The 22,336-nt window shown below is 39.4% G+C and overlaps 1 protein-coding gene across 1 annotated transcript; it reads right to left on the reverse strand.

Annotated features, from left to right (window-relative positions):
• Positions 1-987: 987 nt before the first annotated feature.
• Positions 988-21,923, reverse strand: bmerb1 (bMERB domain containing 1). Its single transcript, XM_042485949.1, has 6 exons — positions 21,669-21,923; positions 12,042-12,162; positions 7,088-7,161; positions 3,066-3,180; positions 1,710-1,792; positions 988-1,615 (listed from the first exon to the last, which is right to left on the reverse strand). Exons 1-6 carry the CDS (start codon positions 21,754-21,756, stop codon positions 1,497-1,499), a joined length of 600 nt encoding a protein of 199 aa, XP_042341883.1. The 5' UTR covers positions 21,757-21,923; the 3' UTR covers positions 988-1,496.
• Positions 21,924-22,336: the final 413 nt, after the last annotated feature.

A 22,336-nucleotide genomic window follows, 5' to 3' on the forward strand; every position in this document is an offset into this window, starting at 1 on the left:
CCCAGCGACGTGGCGTCATTTTTGGCTCTTTTGAACCTTTTTTGGGTCTGCCAGGGTTCCCACGGATCCTTAAATACTCTTGAAAGGCATTCATTTAATTAATCCCATTAATAAAGGCCTAAATTGGTATTAAAATATCTTAAATAAACCTTTCAAAAGTCTTGAACATGCCAAAACATCAGAAGGATTTCTGACTTTTTTTACATGGTATCCTGCAATCTCAATATAAATAAATATATATATATATATTTTAATAATTTTCCAAATTTAACATCAGGCAGATCAGGATAGAGGAGCCAATAATGCTCATACACATATTTACTACATCCAGTTAGATAAAAATTAACTAACTTTTTTAAGATACTTAAAAAAACAGATACTTAAATATGTTTATTTTTTCCATGTACTCCAAAAAGTTTTACATTTTTTTAAGCTTTAGGAGAAGTAGACCATCTAAATTTTAAACTTGACTAAAAAAAGTTTTATGTTGAAGTAAACATTTGAACAAAATTGTCCCTAATAAGTAATTGATGTCAGTTATGTTTTTTTTCCCTTCGGTTCAGGTTCTCATGAAATTGGTCTTCAGTTTTATCTTGAGTAGCAATAAAAAGTCTTATAAAGCCTTAAATCTAACTCGCTTTAGGCTGTAGGGACCCTGGTTTGCCATGTTAGTTTCTACAGTATGCCAGAACGAGTTTTCATGTTGGCTACGGTTTCTCGTACACGCTTGGGCAAAAGTTTCAGCTGGTTGCAATCTGCAGCCTCACCACTAGATGCCACCAAATCCTTCACACTGGATCTTTAAATCCAGGAGATATCACAGAATCAGAGAGTTTCACTGCTGTTCAAGCCAGCGCATGAAGTCACAAATATTGCTCAGCTCCAGTACAAAAGCATCCCAGACTGCCGCTTGTCTCTAACATTTTATACCAGTCACCCTATGGTTTAATGAGCCGCATGTGTCCAGTGATAAAAAGTGTTTGGGTCTCCTGAACGTAAAAGAGATTCACTGGTTGATGTTAAAGGGCTGATGTAGAAGAATGAATACCCGCTGCCAAAGATGATGGGACGATAACTGATGTTTTATTCCTGTCAGACAGAGAACCCAAAAATTTACTCTTCACTTTCTAAACATTGTGCTTGTAGTTCTGTAAATGCCTCCACTGTTTTCAATCATATGATTATAGATTATCATCTTAAAGGAATGTTACATAATGGGCGTATTTTTCAGAGTTTTTTTCCAATTTACTCTACAGTTCCCTTTACTTCATATACATATTTTACAGTTTCTCTAGATAACTGATCAGAAATCGGCTCCCAAACGCTCGGCTGAAAACTTTTTGCTGAAAATTAATGTTAAAATGTGATTCCTGACCATTTTTAAGGGGAAAACACGGCTAACTGTGGTTCTCTGCGTCACAGGAAGTGATGTATGGCGTGTCATGTGATGTGAGTGAGTCGTTTCGGACACGGGGTCATAAAGAGGTCTGTGTCAGTTACATGACGGCACACTGGGTGGCTCCGCAGCAATCCTTGATGATGGCCACCCCTGACTTGGTGATGGACGGTTTGTTGGGAGGCGGCTCCAGGATTTGTCTCTTGGGTTTTGGAGGATCTTGTCGTGCAGCGAGAGAGAAAAAGAGAATCGTGACACTGTGGAAGTGATCAATACTCTCTCTTATTTTTCTTCTTCAGATGTGGTTACTCACTTTGTGTGGCTTTGAGCTTCTTCTCCAGAGGCATCAGCTTCAGTCTGAGGAACTCGGCCATCTCCTTGTCCTCCTCTCGCTCCCTGAGTTAAAGATACATTCACACAGGCAGCTGTTTAATACAATGCAATCATGTTTTAAGTCCGTGAAGAGCTTTATGTACCCGGGTTTATGCAGTTTATGCCTCTTATTAGGCCTTTTTCACCAAAGACATTTTAACATGTCACAGAAGGAAAAGTAAACGTGTAAATAATAAAATGAAGTGTGGCTGAATTCTACTACTTTAGTTTAGAGCTGCACGATATGCAACAAATATCCAATTGCTATTATTTCAACAGACATTGCGTTTGCAGTTTGAGTCAAGTTTTTAGTGGGAATCGTAATTTTTGCATTTAATTTTCACTGAATTTTCACAGACATTCAAGGTTGCATTGACTGAGGAGTCAATCAAATGTGACTTTTCAGCTGCCAAATTGATGTCTTCCTTTCAGTAAAATTAACATGCAAACTGGAGATTTTATGGCTAGTACCTGGAGAAATTGGAATATTTGAAATATTGTAACAGCAGTCTGTGGATATCTTTGAATGTAATAATGTGTTTGGGCTTAATATTTTACAGGATTTCGATTTACTGGACTATTGTGATTGTATCTTAAAATAGTCTGCATGAATTACATTGCAATTATTATAGCTTTCTTATTATAAGTAATATGTTTAAACCACTTAAACACAGCAGTTTTTTTACATATTTATCTAATAAACCATACAGCGGCCCAAGAGCTGGCTTAGCCTCGTTCAAACTTCCAGTGAAAGAATAACTCTGTGTGAAGTTATTAGAATAACCCATAAAAAAAGCATATCTAACAGTCTAACTTTTAAAATGAACTTTTGCAGTTGCTCAGAAATACTTCATCATTTGCTCATCCAGTGTTTTCAAACCAGTCTGTGATTCTACATCATTATCACGCCTATCTGAAAGTTGTCTCTGTGTCACACTCTGTGGGTTATCTGTGGGAGCAGAGCAGGAGGAGGGAGTAGAAAATGATAATGCGGAGCCATGGTCATCAGTCAGCCTCCTACACACACACACACACACACACACACACACACACACACACACACACACACACACACAGCAGGCAGTAGTGCGATGATGAAGTGACCCCGTCCTCCGCCTTCAGTCACGCTCACATTACTCTAATGAGTCTCCTTCCCGCTGCTTCTCAAAGCGTCCTCTGTCTATCAAATGAAGCCACAAACTGTGGATGCAGTTCAACCCAACACAGTCTGAGTAAACAAGTCAGCGCCTGCAGATCCCGGATATTAACTGCACCTGTATGTGGGAGCGCTCCGTACCTTAATCTCTCCACCTCGGCATCGTCGACCAGGAAATCCCTCTTCTGCACCAGTTTATGGATCTTAAGGATCAGCTCTTCTTCCCGCTGCCTGTGCTTCTTGTTCTTTTCTTTCTCTGGGGGAAAATGAAAAAGGAAAGTCACAGATGAATAAATACTAAACGGATGAGTAGAGGGAGGAGCAGACTGGATTGAAAACATGATACTCTGCTAATTCCTCGTATTAAATATAAATGCAGGTTTTGTACATTTAGTTACTTGCAACCTTGGATGGATTACTGAATGAGCATACTGGGTACAGGCCCAAAGGTCACTCAAATTAAGACGAAACAGCCAGGAAGAAACAAAAAAAGACCAGAAAGAAATGCAAAGGAACCGCAAAGAGACACAAAATAACTACAAATGCCAGCAAAACAACCAAAAAAAGTACAAATTAACCTCAAAACGATGCTATGTGACCACAGACACAATACGGTCAAAAATGACACAAAAATACCTCTACACAAAATAACCTAGAGAAGACCCAAAGTAACTGGGAGACACGAAACAATCAAAAAGAGACACAAAATGACACAAACCGATCTTGAAGAAACACAAAATGACTACAAAGAGACACTAAATTACCTCAAAGAGACACAAAATGATCACAAAGACACACAATATGACAAAAAAAGACACAAAATTACCTCAGAGACACATAAAGCAACTACAAAAACAGGTCAAAACATTTCAGACACAAAATGACCAAAAACACACAAAACTGTATACATAAATATGTAAATGAATACAAATAATAACTACAAGGAGACACAAAACGAGACACAAAATGACCAAAAATAGACAGAGCTATTTAAAAAAAACACAAAATGACTACAAAGAGATACATAACAACCACCAAGAGACACAAAATGACACAAGATTACTTCAAAGTGACACTAAATTACCTCAAGGAGACACCAAAAAAACACAAGGAGACACAAAATGACTACAAAGAAACACACAATCACCAAAAACTGTCTTGCTCCCACATAGGAGCGTTGCTGGGGCAGTTGGTCTCATAATCCGCCCATGCATACAACAGACCCGATTAAACTGACCTTACAGCAAAGTCAGCTGGCTCTGAAACACTGACGCACATCGCAGACAGACCCTTAAATTCTCCGCTCATGTTTAATTTATAGCAAATAAAGCTCCGACTTAATTATGTAAATGCTAAAGAGCTCTGTTTTTGTTTTTTTTGTTTCATTAGGTGAAGGAATTTGCATTGAGAGATCTATGAGCGCTCTTAGCTTTGTATCACTTTCCTAACCTTCACACTCCAACGCACAGAAAAAGACACATAAACAAAGTACACACACACACACACACACACACACACACACACACACACACACGCACACACACACATGCGCAGACAGATGCAGAGGCAGGTTGTCTGAATCTGCTGGTATCTAGGCAAAGTGGGGAAAATGGGAAGAAACGACTGCACACATCAGCTCTTTCTGTTGTCTGGAAACAAAGTGGAGCGGTGCGGCTACAGTGTGTATCCCCCCGAGGGCAGAACGATCGGAGGGGCTACGACGTATAAATCTGAGTGTCAGAGGAGCCGGAGAGGACGCACGGTCTGTTTGTCATGTGACTCTCGTTGTGCCGGAGTGATTGTAATAGTTTTCCAGTACCCCCAGCAACTGCATACATTGAGGCCCCAGTGGCTCATGGGAATGTCCGTGAGGGGCAGTTTTGTGTGCAGTTTGTGTGGGCGGTAATCCCAAATGCATAGGGGGTGGACAAAATAACAGGAACGCTTCACAGTGTGATGCAATCCAGTGAAAGCTGCAGCCACCATCAAGGGTAATAAGGCCACGACCTCCAGATTCTGTTTCTGCGAATTTGGGAACAAATGATGGATAATTTCTTGGCAGATTCCAGTCATTTTAAATATACATTTAAAAAATAAAAATAAATAAAAGTTTTCGTATTTCGTGAGCATAATTTAATTTCTGACACTTTTGACACTGACAAATCTAACTGAACCAGCAAATTTCCTTCTCCTCCCCCGAAACCTGCCAGCTGTGTCACCGCACAGAAAGAAGCATGCATCTTTTTTACTTTTTTAAACTTGATTTGATTATTTTTCATTCAGAAAAAAAGGTGCAGATTACAGGCGACGCCTCCGACTCTGAGCTCCCCTCCCTCTTCTTACTTTCACTCCTTTGGAAAGTACATATACATTGATACGTGTACATTAAATCAGCAAACAGACGAAAACAGTGATATCAAAATAGTCTTTGCATGATAAAACAAAAAAACAACTGTGCAAGACGCGAGTTGGTCAAAACTTATATTTATAGTTTATACTTCCTACTGCTCCTTCTTGAACATGAAAGATGCAGTTTCTTGTAGCTAATTTGAATCTATTTATTGAGTATAGGTTATAATCCATTTTTGTTACTGCCATTGTGTTTAATTTTTATCTTTTTTCTGTGTTCTACATGTTCAAGATGAATATCTATCTTAATGTAAATGTGAATCTTTATTAATGTTGTAGAGTTATTATTATGGTCGTTAATGGACACTGTAATTCTGTTACATACAGCGCTGTATGTAAACATTAATGGCGTACTCTTCGACTGTAGTATGTTAAAAAGAAAGTAGTTCCTATATAAAACTTGGTATTTTGAGTAATTGGGTCATGTTTTCTGGAAGGAGATAATGCTGTTTAGTTTTTTTTCTTTTCTGTACAAGTCTGTGGGTTTTTTAATGGGACCTTAAATAAGGTCTGTGTCCGCTTCAAAACACACAAAAGTGTTGTTCATCTGTGAAGATCATCATGCTGAACAAAATGTGTAAGTGAAAATCCCATTCAAAAATCCCAGTTTTTGACAAGCGAACCAGTGTGATGCTTACTTCCTGGTTCGCATACAAAAATACATCATCCCGTCACCACTCTATTGTCACGACAAAGAGGGAATTTGTCTAAAATAAATAAATTGTAATGTTCAACTCTGTTTCCCATTTCTGATATTAATGAAGTGCTTTTGAGGAGATTTAAAAATGTCAAGATATATATTGTGTATCAAGATATAGCCTAAAAATATTGCATCATAATTTTTAGCTCATATCGCGCAGCCCTAATCTGCATTTTTTATGACCCTAGTTGTAGGGTCACATCAGAAATCACCACAGATGTAAAGTAATGCCTGTCTAATTCGAAAGGTTTTGAATTTTGTTACATTATCTGGTGTTTCTGTTATTTTGTCCTCTCTGTGTACCTTGAAACGTGCAATGTACAGAATCTAGTGGCTAAAAATAGCCCCCTGACTGACACGTCACAGGTTCATTTGCCTAAACAGCTGATGGACATACATGTGCTCTGACGCTTTGTGTCCTTGAACGCGACACCAGCCCCTCCTGCCCACACATGCTGTTGCCAGGCTCCCTGCATGCAGAGCTTCATGTATGTTTCAAAGCGTGATGACGTCAGTCAGTCACATCGGCTGCATTCAGACACAACTGTGGGGTTAAAACAATATTTTATTCTTTTACTCTACAGATGCCACACACACACACACACACCACAAAACCTCCAGGGAGTAAAAATGAGCGTTCACTGAAATTTACTTTGGATGTGTTGCCTGGAAAACCTCCCTGAGCTCATTTTGCCGTCACACTGATGATGCATGTGTGTTTGTGTGTATGATTATCTCTCCCTCATAAATCCACCACGTCCCCGAGACTTACGATCAATCCTGCGTAGTTTAGCGTAACGGCTCTTCCTATAAATCACCGTGACGCCTGCTGAGGATATGGGACTCTTACGAGCTGCAAACAGAAGCACTTTCTGCCCAAAGCTCTATTTTTGGTCGAGTCCAAACAGGGAGCGTGGACAGTTTTGCACACAGAGGATCAATTCTGAGAGGTTTCTTTTCTGAAATGCTTACAGATGGTTTTCTTCAGGAGAAAGGTGTGTGTGTGTGTGTGTGTGTGTGTGTGTGTGTGTGTGTGTGTGTGTTTAAACTGTACCTGGTACTGCGACAATCTGTCTCAGCTCCTGCTTTAAACTCATGATGTCTTTGCAGAGCTGAATGTCATCCATCCTGAAAGAAAAAAGTACAGAAATCAGTGAATCACTGGCCTCCATCAGAATAAAGACAACAGATGTTATTAGTTGCCTCCACTTCCACTTTAGATGATTTTATCTGATAGGAATGATGTTGGACAGAGGCGTGTTGTGAAGTGAATCATGGAGGGAAAACGGACATAGCTGCAAAATCTGTGCGAAGGATCTACAGAGTGAAACATGTGAGGCATGTCTTGATCAAGAGAAAAATTTGGACAAATTCCAGAAGCAGAGAAATACATATTTTAACTAGAATGTCTCAATAAGGGCTCGGGAAAAATATTATTTTATTGTTATCTATCAACCCTGTCATTTCCAGGCTTTCACACAAACCGACTGTTCGACCTCTCACACATCAGTAGCTCTGTTCCTTATGAACAAAACAAGACTTCACAAGTTGGTTGTGACCCGTCGTCTTATGTTTCCATGGTGATCAAAGTAACGTGCATATTAGAGGTTGTTTGCGTCCCATTTTCCTTAAAACTGTCGTTGGTTTGCTTGGCTCCAGACCTTGGAATCCACCCACTCCTATGGGTTGACTGGTTCTGGTCTGGCATTGTGACATTAAAAACAGTTTCTCGATTAAAACAAAAAACAAATGAACGACGTGGGGGGACTCCAATGTGAACCAACATTCTGTTACTGCATTTCGTATTTCCCACCTGTAATGTTTTCAGAAACATATTTTAGTGCACTGTTTAACTTTAAAAGGAGAAACAGTCAGTGGGCAGGGGGCTTGGTTCATCACCATCTGAACACAAATTTTCTCATTTTACAGCTAAACGGTGCACTAAAATATGTTTCTGAAAACATTTGAAGGGAGAAATAGGCGAAGCAGTGACAGCTGCGTTAGAGACTGCAAAAGAGTCGGCAGAGGAATATGATATTTTTTTAGAGATTATAGCAGTCATTTAGTACTGTGTGAATAGTGACAGTTTCAGCAGATATGAAAAAAGTTATTTTTATAAGAGTTGCCAAATATAGCTTTAAGGACAGAACGTCTCTTCTGGACTCCTTCAAAAGTGACATGAAGAGAAAAACATTGAAAAAAAGGATGCAAAGAATACAAAACATATGTACAAATAATGCCTTTTTTCATTTTTCTGTGGAACTTATTGAAGTGCCAGTGTTTCCTTTTTCAGTGCAATTTTTTTTTTTTGATTTTTGATGCCAAAACACACTGCCAGCTCCAGCTAGTAAAATGCAACCAATGCAATGGTAACGTTTACTAACGTTTTCAGTGGCACATTTTCTTTAAGTTCCCAGAACGTTCTTCTTAGAGTTCTCTTCTCTTTTCTTTTTTTTTGTTAACATATCACATTACATTTTCCTAAAAAATGGTCTGTAATCTCAGACCTCAATAACATGTTCTGAATGTTGCTTTGAAAATGTTTTTTCTTTGTTCTCGTGTAACATTTTGGGAACATTTTCAAAACATCCCCAGAATGGTGCAGTTATAACATTACATCTCAGTCAGCATTAAACCTTATGGGGACATTATTTGAAAAGATAAACATCCCTAAAATGTTCTTTAAACATTAGATTAAAATGTTTTCTTCAAAACATTATTGCAGCTTGTAGGTAACATTAGCCAATGTTGTGGGAACGTCCCCTGTTAGCTGGGAGTGCTGTAGCTCCATAACACATGGCATGTTTAATAAATCTGCTTAATAAATCACTGAAATGATTATTAAGCTATTTCGTTGACTGAATAATTGATTAGTCAACAAATCATGTCAGCTTTAATCCCAGCTGCTGTACAGTAAAATCCAGTCATTAAGACGTCCCAGCCTCAGGCCCTGATATGTCACACATCAGTGGAGTGTGTGCGGATGGAAAACATGTAACATAAATCAATCCTGGAGCCCCCTGCAGCCCTGAAGTCTCACCCTCAGGGCCTCAACATTTCCCCCTCTTCCTCCCTAAATCCCCGCCTCTCTCACTCTCCGTCTGCAGAGCTGTGACAGCTACCACAGGTTTAATTCTGTCTGTGATAGATCAGGCCGATGACTCATCCGCAGCCTCCCCCTCCTCCTCCTTCTGCTCCCTGTTGCTCCGCTTCACACCTCCCTCCTCTTCCTCTCTCCCCTTTGACCCCTCCCTTCAGCTCATGTCTCCTCCTCTCGCTCTGTTTTTCTCCCTCTTTCTGCCTCGTGTTTCACTCTCTCTCTGCTGTCTGTGGATTCCAGCAGCTTCTGCACTCTGATGCTCCATCTGCTACCGTGTGCATGTGTGTGTGTGTGTGTGTGTGTGTGTGTGTGTTTATGAGGCGTCTTGAGCCACACGAAGCCTGACAACAGAGACGTAAGCAATAAGCACTGTGGCGGCCTAATGAAGCCTTTCAAGTGGGCGTGTGAATTAACATTATCAACTGAGTGAGCTCTGTGAGATGTGTATCGACACCTCAACCATCGCGCCGCACATGTTAGAGGACTAATGACCCGCAAAAAACACTGCTCTGTCACAGTGCAGAGACAACGAGATGCAGTGGCAACACATAAAAATAAACAGAGGCGCATATTGCGCTAATTCACTTTTATAAAGGTGCAACATTAGAGACACGTCATAATAATGTCATGCAGTTTTTCCTGGTTCGTTTGAAGCGGGTTTTTAAAAAGAAAAAAAAATCTCTGCTTCATGTTATATCAAAAACAAGATATGGTGGCAAAACAAGAACTCTTTTCAGCTCAACAACAAAATTGCATTTTTTGATTTATCATATTTAGTCACAGTGTGTATCAATATGTTGCAATAGAGTGAAAGTTAGAGAAATTAAATTGAGAAACTGTGCAGGGATGTCTAATCCTGAAAATTAAATAACCAGGGAAAAAAATGTCATCTCATTTGATTGATGCAAAAACCATCCTGATCAATGATTTACAAGATTGTCTATGATGCTTGTATACAACTAAAGATATTTAATCAAAATTAAATATGAAATATACATTATTAATACATTAATATGATCTCATGGTCTTACCCTGCATGGACTGTGATTCTGTATAAAAGCTGCAGCAATTAGTTGAATTAGTTGCTCGACATAAAAGAAACAAGCTGTAAATGATTAATTGTCATTTTTTCGAGTAAAAATTCCTAATATTAATGGTTTCAGTTGCTTATGTTGGAATTTGCTGCTGTGACTTTTTTCATGCCTGATTAAACTGAATATTATCTGCCTTTTTTACAGTGCACATCATTTAAAAGGGAGAGTTCAGATTTTGTGAAGTGGGGTTGTACGGGATTTTTATCCAAAGTCAGTATATAACAAATAAACAGCCCTCAGACTGAAGAAGCAGGCTGGAGTCTGACAGGCACAAAGCAATGTACTGTTGTGGAGGGGGGCAGCAGGAAAACATAGTTTGGCCTCTAAAAAATCAATACAATTTGAAGTGTATGCCATATTTAGTGTATATATACCACTTTACTTTTCTGTCAGACAGCCGGCTCCGACTGGCAACCCATTAACGGCTCCAGTTTTCCATCCATGCTCTCCTTAAAGCCACCAGACTCCACTGACAAAACAGCAGCCCCTCAAAGACTGTCAGTGCAAGGCGGGAATATCGCGCTGTTAAGCCGCCTCGTCATTCTGTACGAAAGGTTAAATTGCAGAAAAGGGGGACAGAGTTGTCTCGCCTTTAAACCAGCAGTGGCGGTAGTGACAGCACTGCATCAAGGTCCGTGTGGGACAGCCGGCAGGTGGGGACTACAGGCGGCACGGGTGTGATGTTTTGATGGCCTCTTGTTTCCGTGATGCCGTCATACTATTTAAAATCACACACTAGAGTAACATCATGACGTCGTTGTGTGCAAGATTGCAAAGGAATCATAAAGAAGGGACTTCAGAGCAGCCCTCTAATGCCATCTCTGTGTAAAAATTTGGTTAAAAAGTTACAAAAGATTATGTGGAAATAAGTAAGATAAAAAGTCAAATCAAACAAAAAAATGACCCCAAAAAGGTATAAAAACGGAAAAATATACTTTTTTTCCTGTAACATAATTATATAAAGAAATTATTTTAATTTATAAATATTGTTTTCTGGACATTTTTTTTTTTTTTTTTTGACAATTTTATAAAATCATCCCCTCATTTAAAAAAAAAGTTTTAGGCAAATTTTTGTTTGTTTTTATGTAAACTTTTACTATGGATAAATGGATGTTTGTTTTTGTCACCTTTTGCTAATTTCTTGAAATTTGTATGACATTTCTTGCCATGTTGGTCATTGCCTTTCACCCATGTTTTTGAGCCCAACTCAGGGTTCAGATAGCTTGTGACAGGCATTTGAACGCAGCACAAGAAAACTGATGTCAGTCCAGGGTTAAAGGTCAAAGGGTTAATGACAGGACCTTGAGACACCAGATTGTTACTTTTCAAAATGCACCTCTTCAGTACTTTCTCAGTATTTGATCAGTTTATCAGCATCCATATTGTGATGCCTCACAGAGAGCGCAGACACAACACTCCCTGATAAATGCAGCGAGCGTTTAGACAGAGGGGAAATACAGGAGGTCATCCCAAACACTGATCCATCATACTAAAAGCTGATGTTGATGAAGAACCACTGAGTTCATCATGGTGACTCATCCAGCTGTTATCGGCATGTCGGTCTTTCTGCATAATCAATGGACAAATGCTGCCTCCCTCAGAATCGAACAGACTTAAAACAGACTTGTGTCACAAGGAGAGAACACTTGAGTGTTTTTGCAGTGTGTCTTGAGAGGGCAGACACAGAAAACCTCATCATCCACTCAAGGACAGCCGTAGGAGTTGCTTTTACTTTGTATTGATTCAGTCTTTGTCAGACTCTGTTACATTCTCTGTTACAGAAGCACAAGAAAATTGACAGTTCAGCAACTCACATGAAGCGCAGCTCGGACTCTCGGCGTACCAGGACTTCTCGCAGGCGCTGGATACGAGCCATTTCCACCTCGATCTCCTCTGGAGCCATGGTGCTCTCCGCCATGGACACATCTGAATGACCTGACAGAGGGAGGGACGGAGGGGATGAAAACATAGGAGACTTTAAAGGCAGGGGAGGACAGGAGAAATAAACGTCTTATCATCCTGGTAGTGATGCTGTTTTTCTCCATAAAGACAGCTCTGCTTTAGACACAGGGACAGACAATGCGGAGAAAATCATATATTACAATATTTTTGACCAAAAATACCTCGAAATAGATATTGCGACAATATTGTAGAGTTGACTATTGGTGCATTTCTTTTTTTTTTTTTAAAAATTTGGTTACAAAAATACAGTTCCAAAAACTTTACTTCAAGTCTGTTCTGGTGATAGGTCACAATAAAATCAAGAACTTAAAGGTAATAAATAAAAGTAATAGCCAGAGGACTAGTTAGCAGGTAAACACGCGGAAGTACACAAGGATAGATACATTTTAAAAAGTATATTAATAAAATAAACAAAAAATAAGAAGAAAAAAGAAAAAAAGGAGAGTGAAAGCATCATGGTTCAAGTCCATTTCTATTAGATTCCTAATAAAGACAGCCGTCTCTATTATGTGAAAGGATATTTTAAATTGAAAAGAGTTTTACATTGAGAGAATAAATTAGTTAAATAAAATAACATAGGAAAAGTGAAAAAAACATTTTTTAAATTGATTATAGGTGCATTTCAACCCGTTTTTGTCCGACATCTTCAATTCCTCCGACACTCATGTCTCTGACACATCCTTCACTGTCTGTATGTGACACCGCTGTCTCACATTAGATTTGAGTCATCAAATGTGTGATGGTTACGCTTAAGCAACAAAATTACTTAGTTAGATTTACAGAAAAACACCAAGTTTTGTTTTGAAGTGGCATAACTTTACACGAGTGACATTTGACAGATGGAGCCAGTTTTTTGGTTCCATACGAGACACAAACGCTTCTCTCCTGCGTTGAAATGTATGTTTGTTTTACCCATTCACCTCCTCTCACTTCCACCCAACGAGGAGTTTCTTGTTCCTTTTCAGGGCTGTCCTGCATATGAGCTTCATAGTTTTGTCGATATTTACCAGTGAATATTTGAAGTTTAACGGGACCTGGGTGAGGCAGGAGGAATAGTAATCAATCATATTCATAAACACTAATCAGCACCTGCACCTGAGCTGACTTTAGTCAGACTTACCTATAAATGAGAACGAGCTTTCACAAAAATATTAACGTTTTTGGCAGCCTAAATAATCATCAGTAATGTTATTATAATGACTCAGTGGGTAAAGGGAAATAAAAGAACAAGTAGAATAGTGTTTAATTCAGAAAATTACATCACTTTACTGTAATGCAGCCTTTAAAAACACAGAAGACAACACTAATGGTATTACAAAATCTAGTTTGATATCTCAATTTACATCCCAGTATGGCCTAAATCTGTTATTACGTACTTTTCTTCACCTTGGACAGTGCTTCAGAGTTTGAAGCTTATTTTCTGGAAAAAAAACCTCCCAAATTACAGTTAAATTAAATGTTAATCATAACTGTGTTTTCCTTCATTTTCATGTGACGAATGCACCCACGAGTTCGTCCTAATTTCTGTTTTTCAGTCCTTAAAAAACTTTCTCACAGTGTCAGCGTCTTGGCAGACACATTTCTCACCTCGTCTCACTGTGACGTGTCATCGCACATCAGCCAAAAACATGATATTTGGAGAGAAAGCAGCATGTGTGATCGAGAGCCGTGATTTGCGTCTTAAAGTCACAGCAGCATCTCGGGCACAAATCACTGCTGTCAATCACTGACGATGTGAAAATATGTGTGACGTGAGGAAAAGCAGGATTTAAGTGTGTGATACAGGCATTTCGAGATCACTCTCTGAGAAGCAGATGGTTGTTAAGGAAGATGAAAAACCTTCATACTGACATGGATCAATGAGCAGCTGTGGCCTCTCGCTGATTGGGTTATTCCTCCCTGAACTGGACCAGTGACCTCACACTCTCCAACACTTACAAGACCGACCAAACACTTATTGCACTGATCAATGCATTGACCGCTGCAAATGCTGCTGCTCCTGCAACAAACCTCACCGGCACCTTAAAACATACATGAGCAACAGTATCGATCTCGATTTATTGATACAAAGAGTAGAACTGAGGGTGTTTGTTGTGTATTTGTCGTGGTTTCCTCCTCTTTAGCATCGGGGTCATCAAGCCACCCTCCAACCAATATCCCCATCTGTTTCTATTGCAAATAATTAACCCTTTGAAACCTGAGCAAATGATTGACTGATTGATTGCTTTTGGAAACATTGGAAGAGGGAACAAACAACTTAACAAGACATGGCCCAAAAATTAGCTCAAAAAAAAGAAAGATCTGACAATAAATAAAATAGAAAGTCAAAAACAAACAAGAAAATTACCCATACATATTCATTTATTTTTTCTGTAACATAATTTTTTTTAAATATAATTATAAATATATTTTTCTGAACATTGTTCCTTTTTTGGGTCATTTTCTAGTAATAACCCCTCTATTTTAAAATGATATGATTTGGTCACATTTTATTAATTTCTCGCAATTTGTGGGACATTTCTTGCCAAGTTGGTTATTGTTTGTTCTTTGCTTTTTTTGTTACTGTTTTAGCCTGTTGCATCTGCTGTTTTGCATATCAAGTTAAATAACAAAAAATCTTCATGATATGAAACAAAATATTGACAGCTTATTTGCATATTTATAATAGTAGCCTACTGCAAGTTTTCCTTTTTTTTTTAAAACATGAAATGTTATTGTATACAATAAAATAATGATCTATGATTTTCTGTCATGGAGTATATCACTTCACTGTTACAAGAGAAGAAAGCAGACTCACTGCTAAGTTGCAGTGTCTTATTTTGATTGGCAGACTTTGTTCATTTTTTGTCTCAATTATTGTCATTATGATTAGTTAAATGAACAGGCCAACACAGACAGTGTCTACGTCTATGCTGATAAACAGCACAACATTAAAGGGCCTTTTAACTCCTCATGTATCACTTCGCTTTACAGCTGTTTTAAACAGTTAATTAGGGTACGGAAGCGGATTAGGGCCATTTATGATGGAGAAAATAATTTTGGGCAAATTGAGATTTAAGTCGTAATGACAAGAATAAAGTTGAAATTTCGAGAATATAGTTGAAATTTCGAGAAAAAAGTCGAAATTTCAAGAAAAAGTCAAAATTTCGATAATAAAGGCGAAATACAATTTGGAGATTAAAGTCGAAATTTCGACAAAAAAAGGTCGAAATGTCGAGAATAAAGTCGTAATATAATTTCGAGATTAAAGACGAAATTTCGAGAATAAAGTCGAAAGGAGAGCAGAGAGCCGCGCCGACCTCTGTGAACTCACCCGGCGAGGGCTGCTCGTGGCCGGGTGATGAACTTCCAACGTTTTTCCCTCCTCCTCACCACCACCAGGGCTGAAGGGCCTGCCACCAGGCCAGGCCGGGGTCAGGCTTACCCTGACCCCGGCCTGGCCTCAGGGACTCCTGCCTCGATCCCAGGCCACCCTGGGGGTCTCATCTCACCCCCAGAGCCAGCCGTGGCTACCTTAAGAGAGTCAAAGTTACTCCCGCACTTTACCCGCGACTGCATTGAGGGACCCTTGCCCGCCCTGTGTACCCCCCCAGCCGGGCCAGGTCACCCCGGGCCGGGCCGCCGGGACCCCCGCCTCAATCCCACCACGCCCTGGGTGTCTCACCTTCCACCACTCTGTGGTGGCTGGTGGTAGTTTACAGAAAAAAGTCGAAAGTCGGCTCTCGGAGTTTTTTTTCAAACCTTTGGCTCCACCTTTCGACTTTTTTCTCTAAATTTTGACTTTTTTTTCTCAAAATCTCAACTTTATTCTCGTCATTTCGATTTTAATCTCGATTTGCCCAAAATTATTGTCTCCATCATAAATGGCCCTAATCCGCTTCCGTAATTAGACCTACGTTAGAGGTCGGGATGCTTCCGCTCTTTTCAGGCAGGGCTCCTCAGGCATGTGTGGGAGTTTTGGTTAAAGAAAGTAAAAGGTAGCTGCTGTTGGAGCTGTCACACCGTCTTCCGTCCCGTTTATTGTTTTATTAGTTATCCAGTTAGGCGACAGGACGCTCGGTTACACGGTTACTGCGGTGTTTTTCTGTGTGGAGCCGTTAGCCGCGCTGTTGTTTTTAGCTTAGCTGCCTCAGTATAGCTAGCTAGTTAGCTAGCTAGCTTCGCGGTGCTTTAAGACTGTAAGACTGTGCGCAACTACGTTTACAAAAATGTGGTGCGGAGACGAGGACTCTTTTAAACCCGACACGGATGTTTGGCGGACTCTCGCCCGGCAGGGACTCTTAAGTCGACCTGGAGGCGGCGGAGACTGCAGCTCTGAGCCGGTAAGTATTCCTCCTACTCGCCTCGTTAATCAACGGAGACACGCAACTTATTTAATCGGAAATACACAGATAATTGTTCAGGATACTACGAAGCCGCCCATAACATATAGCCCCAATTAACACAAAATAACACCCTAGTTAGCAGGAAAACGTTTTGTGTTGCTCGGTAACAGCTGTCACTTCCAGCGGATACGGAACTATTTGCGTCGGCGGAGCCAAAAGAAATAATTAGATTAACAAACAAATCACAATCTGTTATCGCCTGTTATTTTTAATTGATAAATGCTGCTTGTTGAATTGTTGTATAAAAACAATATCACACTGGAGGTCGTGCTGTAGGACTGCATATCATCATAGCTGTTATTATCTATCACAGCACGACCTCCAGTGTGATATTAAACATTTGTTATCTGTTATCTTTTATTTTCCTTCAGTCGTGTTTAGTGTTAAGTTTTATTTTGTTACTCGCATCTGTTGTTTCAGATCACTTCCTGTTCTTGTGTTTTCCCACCACATTTGCCCCGCCCTGATTAGTTTCACCTGTACCTGTATCCAGTCATTGTCTCCCTTCTTATATATGTCCAGTTTCTTTGTTCTTTGGCATTTCATATTTAGTTATGATTTGGAGTTGTGTCGCAGACTTTCACCTGCCTGATTTTGGATCTGTAGCTTTTTGAAATGAATCTTTTAATTCATCCAGCCACTTCTTTTGTTGTGTGCATTTGGGTCCAAGCCTGCTGCTTACACTCAGACAATGACACTGTTGGCTGGTTAGACACTGCAATAATCAATTTCTCCTCCACATATTCTTCTTGAGGCTGCGACTTAAGTTCACCAAATTTGAACTCCCTGTTTATGAGAATTTGCTTCGGCAGCAGAAGTGAATGTTTTATTTGTCCTGTGAACAAGAGGCTTATATTTGCCAGTGTTAATTTTGCTTATGTGTTACCATATCCTACACTATAACAAACTGCTGTGAAAATGTGGCAAAATTCTTACAGTAATGTACAGGTTTTTGAAAAAAATGCAGTAAACCACTGTAAATCTTTATGTTTTTTGGTGCCATTATTAAACTATAAATCTGTTGTACCTGTAATAAATTTCGGTAGTGTGATATTGAAGCAATTTACAGTATTGACACTGTAAAATGACAGTAGAATATTTATATGAACATTTACTACAGTGAAATTTCCTGTAAAAATGCAGCCAATTCTAACAGTAATTTTTTTTTAACAATTCTTCCAAAAAAACAGCAAAACACCATAAATCTTGATGCTTTTTTGAGCCAATATTACACTGTTAACCTCACATTATACTGTACAATACCTTAAGAAATTCACCAGTTGTATACTGTTGAAGTTATTTAGGATAGTGACTCTTTAAAATAACAGTACGATGGTGGCGACTACAGCTGCCAGTATTTTACCATAATTTTTACGGGAAAATTCGTTACAGTGTATGTCCTCTGTAGCTTTGAAATAAGCTTTGTCAAGTTTGAGAAAATAACTCTGACGATGTCATAGTGACTTCATCGTGATTAACACACTTCGAACTTTAAGCAGAAAACCATGTTAGAATCGGGGGGGCGAAAGTGTGAAAGACTGTGTTCAAATGGGGGTCATATTTACAAAAAGAGTCCAAAATAACGCCACCCTCTTGTGGTATTCACAAGTGGAAATTTCTGAGAGTTCACAACTTTTTGTACACAACTTTCCATGTCGTAAATACAAGTATACAAGTTTGATTTAACCAGCCAGGGAGAGAGAGAGAGAGTCTAATTAAAGATAAATTGAATAATAGTAAATTTAAGATTTTGGTTTGCAGCCCATACCAGAGGCTGAATTAGGATATCTCAGCCTCTGCTGCTTAAATTTTGACCTGTTTTTTTTAAGGTTCCTATTATGGAGATGTAACCCACGACTACTGGAAAAGTATTATGCAATACTACAGTACAAAAATATACCACCACTCAAGTGTCAAACTTCACCCGGTATCTCTGCAGGCTTGATTTATTGACAGTTATCTTTCGCTTTGAAAGATGAAAAACAGGAATATTTCACAGAGATAGCAAATGCACTGCAGTGAGACTGGATGCTGAACATGCAGTTGACACTGATACTTGATGTCAGTGTCCTGTAAAATCCTTTTTCCCCCATTATTGATTTATATGCTTTTGCTGTTCTTGTTTACTCAGTTAGCCTAAATGTTTGGTCCATAATATGTCAGAAAATAAGGAAAAATGACATTTTTTCCCAGAGTACAAGGGTCCTGTCTTTAAATGTTGTTTCATTTCACCAACTGTACAAAACCCAAAAATATTAAGTTTATAATCAACAAAGGCTCAAAAAAGGCAGATATTTACATTTCAGAGGCTGGAACCAGAGATTATTTTTTAGCCATTTTTGCATCTTTTGTTATTATCATTATTATTCATGAGTCCATGGACGTCTGTGTAGATATTAATCCTCCTAAAGTGATCTCCTCCTAACACGACTTCACTGTAAGAAGAATAAATCCCCAGTTCACAAGCTAAATAAATACAAACCCAAATAAACAAACTATTTGCATCTTTAATCCAGGGCTGTCAAATGTGACGCATGACATTCATCCACGGTGTGTCATAACAACATCAGAGGCTTGGATCAGCTCGTCGTCGTCCTGCAGCAATATGAACTGCAGTCTGCGTTTGTGATACTTTTCATGAGGACGGAGCTGACTCACCACAGCAGACAGAAGTCTGCACAGGAGGGCCCGGTTTGTTTGTGCCTCGCTGATGTTGAATCATCACCCGACTTGTCTGCTGACAAAAGACTCTGACGCTAAAATCAAACTTTGTATCATAAATCTGCAGCGGGATACAAAACCCAGCACGAGATGAAGTTGTTTCTCTCTTTATCTCCCCCTTTTTTCTGCATCTTGTTTTTCTTTGCACGCTCCCGCCATGTGTAAACCATCAATACGACCAAGCTGCATTAAGTCCAGAGTGGTGGCAAAGTGCCAGCTCAATAATGTCTTAACAGGTCCATCTCATTTGAACAAGCCGCTCACACATACTCAGCATAAAAGACATCACAAGGTACAAGCAGCTTCAAAGCTTCCTAATTAAAAGCAGCTTGTCCACCAGGGACAGCTGAGGTTATCTCTAAAGTTTCGGCCAACAGGAGCAGCTCGTCTCCTCATGTGAACCTCACACACATCATTAATCAGCTCCGTTTCATTAAAACAAACTGGATCATCAGCGTACATCAGGATTATGGTTTAATGAGGAATAAAGAGCCTGGATCGTGGCGGTGCAGCGGCCACATGGGGTTCGACCACAGGGAGAAGTCAGCATCAGTGTGACATCAAACGCAGACGTCACTGACACATCCTGCAGTCTCACTGTACACACTGCTGCCTCTGGACCCACTCCTCGAAACACAGAAGCACGAAACAGAAAACGCATAAAAGAGGAGAGAAGCCTGGGGAGGAGGTGCGCTCTGCTTTACCTCTGTCTTGTTTTCCGACTGTATTTGTGTTTAGACAGAGAGAGCGAGAGAGAGCAGTGGCTGGTTCTGTGTCTAAAAATATCCACTGCATTTTTTTTCTTCTTCTCTGACTTCATCTGGAAGTTTCTTCACACCCTTCTCTACTGTGATTTGTTATCGTCAATGGAACCAACCAGGAGGGACGTTATCACTTCTTTGCTTATGCTGTCAGCACATGCGTCATCCATCATCGCCCGTCATCACTGGGGATTTGATAACATGAAAAAATAATAGAAACAGCTCTGCAGCCGATAATGTTTATTTTTGTCAGAACTGTGTTTGTTCAGCTTCATGGTCACTTTTTAGGCTGTTTATTTATAGCGGACTAAACAGGTCGATTGAGAGAAAATCAATTTGCAACTATTGTCATGCATCAAGCAAAATGCAAAACATCTGATTCCAGCTTCTCTCAAATAGCAATTTGCTTCTTTTCTCAGGTTTATATCAGTGTAAACTGAATATCTTTTTGTTTGTGGGTTGAAAAAACTAGCTACCAATTTAAAGACATCACATTAAGCTTTGTCATATTGTAACTGGTATTTTTGAAAATACTATTTCCGATGTTTTAAAGACCATATGATGACTCAGTTAACGCAGAAAATAATGATTTAATATCATCCCTGAATGGAAAAATACAATAAAATATGAAAGAAAATAAAATGGAGGCAGGACAAAATAAACTGTGTTGCTTTATAGTCTTTTTTAGGCTGTAGTCTGTGGTGATGTAATATTGCATCAGCATAAATTATTATGATTGTGCAGAAACTTATTTTAGTACTCAGCCCCTGTATAATTTAATCCTGTGAAAACTGAGCAAATTGGTTTGATTTCTTTAAAAAACATGCAAGCAAATAAAGAAGTTATGACCCCAAATTAGCAAAAATAAATACATTTTAAAAAGGTAAAACTAAATAAAATAGTAATAATAATAATAATAATAATGTAATTAAAATCAAAAGCTGTGGTCATTTCCTTGTTGTCTTTTCCCTAAGTTCTTGCAATTTGTGGGATCCTTCTGGCTGCTTTGTTTATTGCCTTTTCTCCCATGTTTTCAAAATAAATCCAAATTTTTCTTTGGTTTTTAGGGGTTTAAATGCATGTGAAGGTGTCTGAACGCAGCACAAGAAAACTGATGGTGATCCAGGTTTCAAAGGGTTAAAATCCCTAAAAGTGAAGAATATATTTCATGGAATTTTGAAATTCTTTCTCTCAATTTGCCACAAATATTCCTCTAAATGTGAAATCCAGATAGGCTGTATTGATCGGAGCAGAGGGTCAGGGTATTGACTGCTGTCGCTTCTTTCTGCATTAGACTGAATCAGATGTGCACAAGTTTCAAAATGCGCCGGGCTCACTGTGTCTGTGATGTTCCCATTTTGGCACAAATTCATTCACAAACAGCGCAATACCCACAGTGTGCATGCAGGGGAATTAATAGGCCCTTTCGCACCGAGGCAGCGCTATTGATAGCTACGTCCCAAACCTTTGTGAGTCACATATTAACCATTTCAGCGCTGCTGCTGACTGTGTTTCCACAGAGTGACACACACGCTGAAAATCCGAGCGGTGGACTTAATATTTACGTGCACCAGGCGGTCAAATAGCACCATATTTAACACATGACGCTCACCTTTGTCCGTTGTCCATGCCGTCTCCGACACGGCGCCGTAGCTCCTCAGCGCGCGCTCGGTGTCCGAAATAGATTTCTTCAGTTCCATGTCGCTGGAGTGCCCGCGCGCCAAAACCAGGATGAGTCTCTCAGCTAAATCTACCGGCTCCTGTTTGTGTGTGTGCGCGTCCTGCCAAATAACTCACCCGGTGACAAGGCTCCAGCGACCCGAGACGTTGAGCATCTTTATTCAAGCTTTCAAGTCCCAGTGTGGATGGAGGAGAGGATGCAGGGCGCATGCGCAGTGCAAGGCAGGGATGTGAAGGCTTGGGAGACACCCACTGGCAACCAGATAACGTTAAAAATAAAACAATAGACATACAGTAACACTGAAGGATTTGTCCTCGGCTTGCTCAGGTATTTGTTTTTAGTATGCCAGATCTCTGTTTGCATTCCAGGTACACTGTTAAAACTGTCTAGTTGATTTTACTTTTTTCTTTTAAACCCTAGGTAACGGATTGCCTTTGAAAATGTGAGTATATTTTAACAGTGGTGGAAGTAGTATGCAGTGCCTTTAATGAAGTAAAAATACTAATACCACACTGTGAAGATACTCTGTTGCCTAAAAGTCCTGCATAAAAAAATATCACTTAGGTAGAAGTAAGTATAATCCCAAAAATGAACTTTAA

The sequence above is a fragment of the Plectropomus leopardus genome, chromosome 4 (assembly GCF_008729295.1).
Source record: "Plectropomus leopardus isolate mb chromosome 4, YSFRI_Pleo_2.0, whole genome shotgun sequence".
NCBI classification, from domain to species: Eukaryota; Metazoa; Chordata; class Actinopteri; order Perciformes; family Serranidae; genus Plectropomus; species Plectropomus leopardus.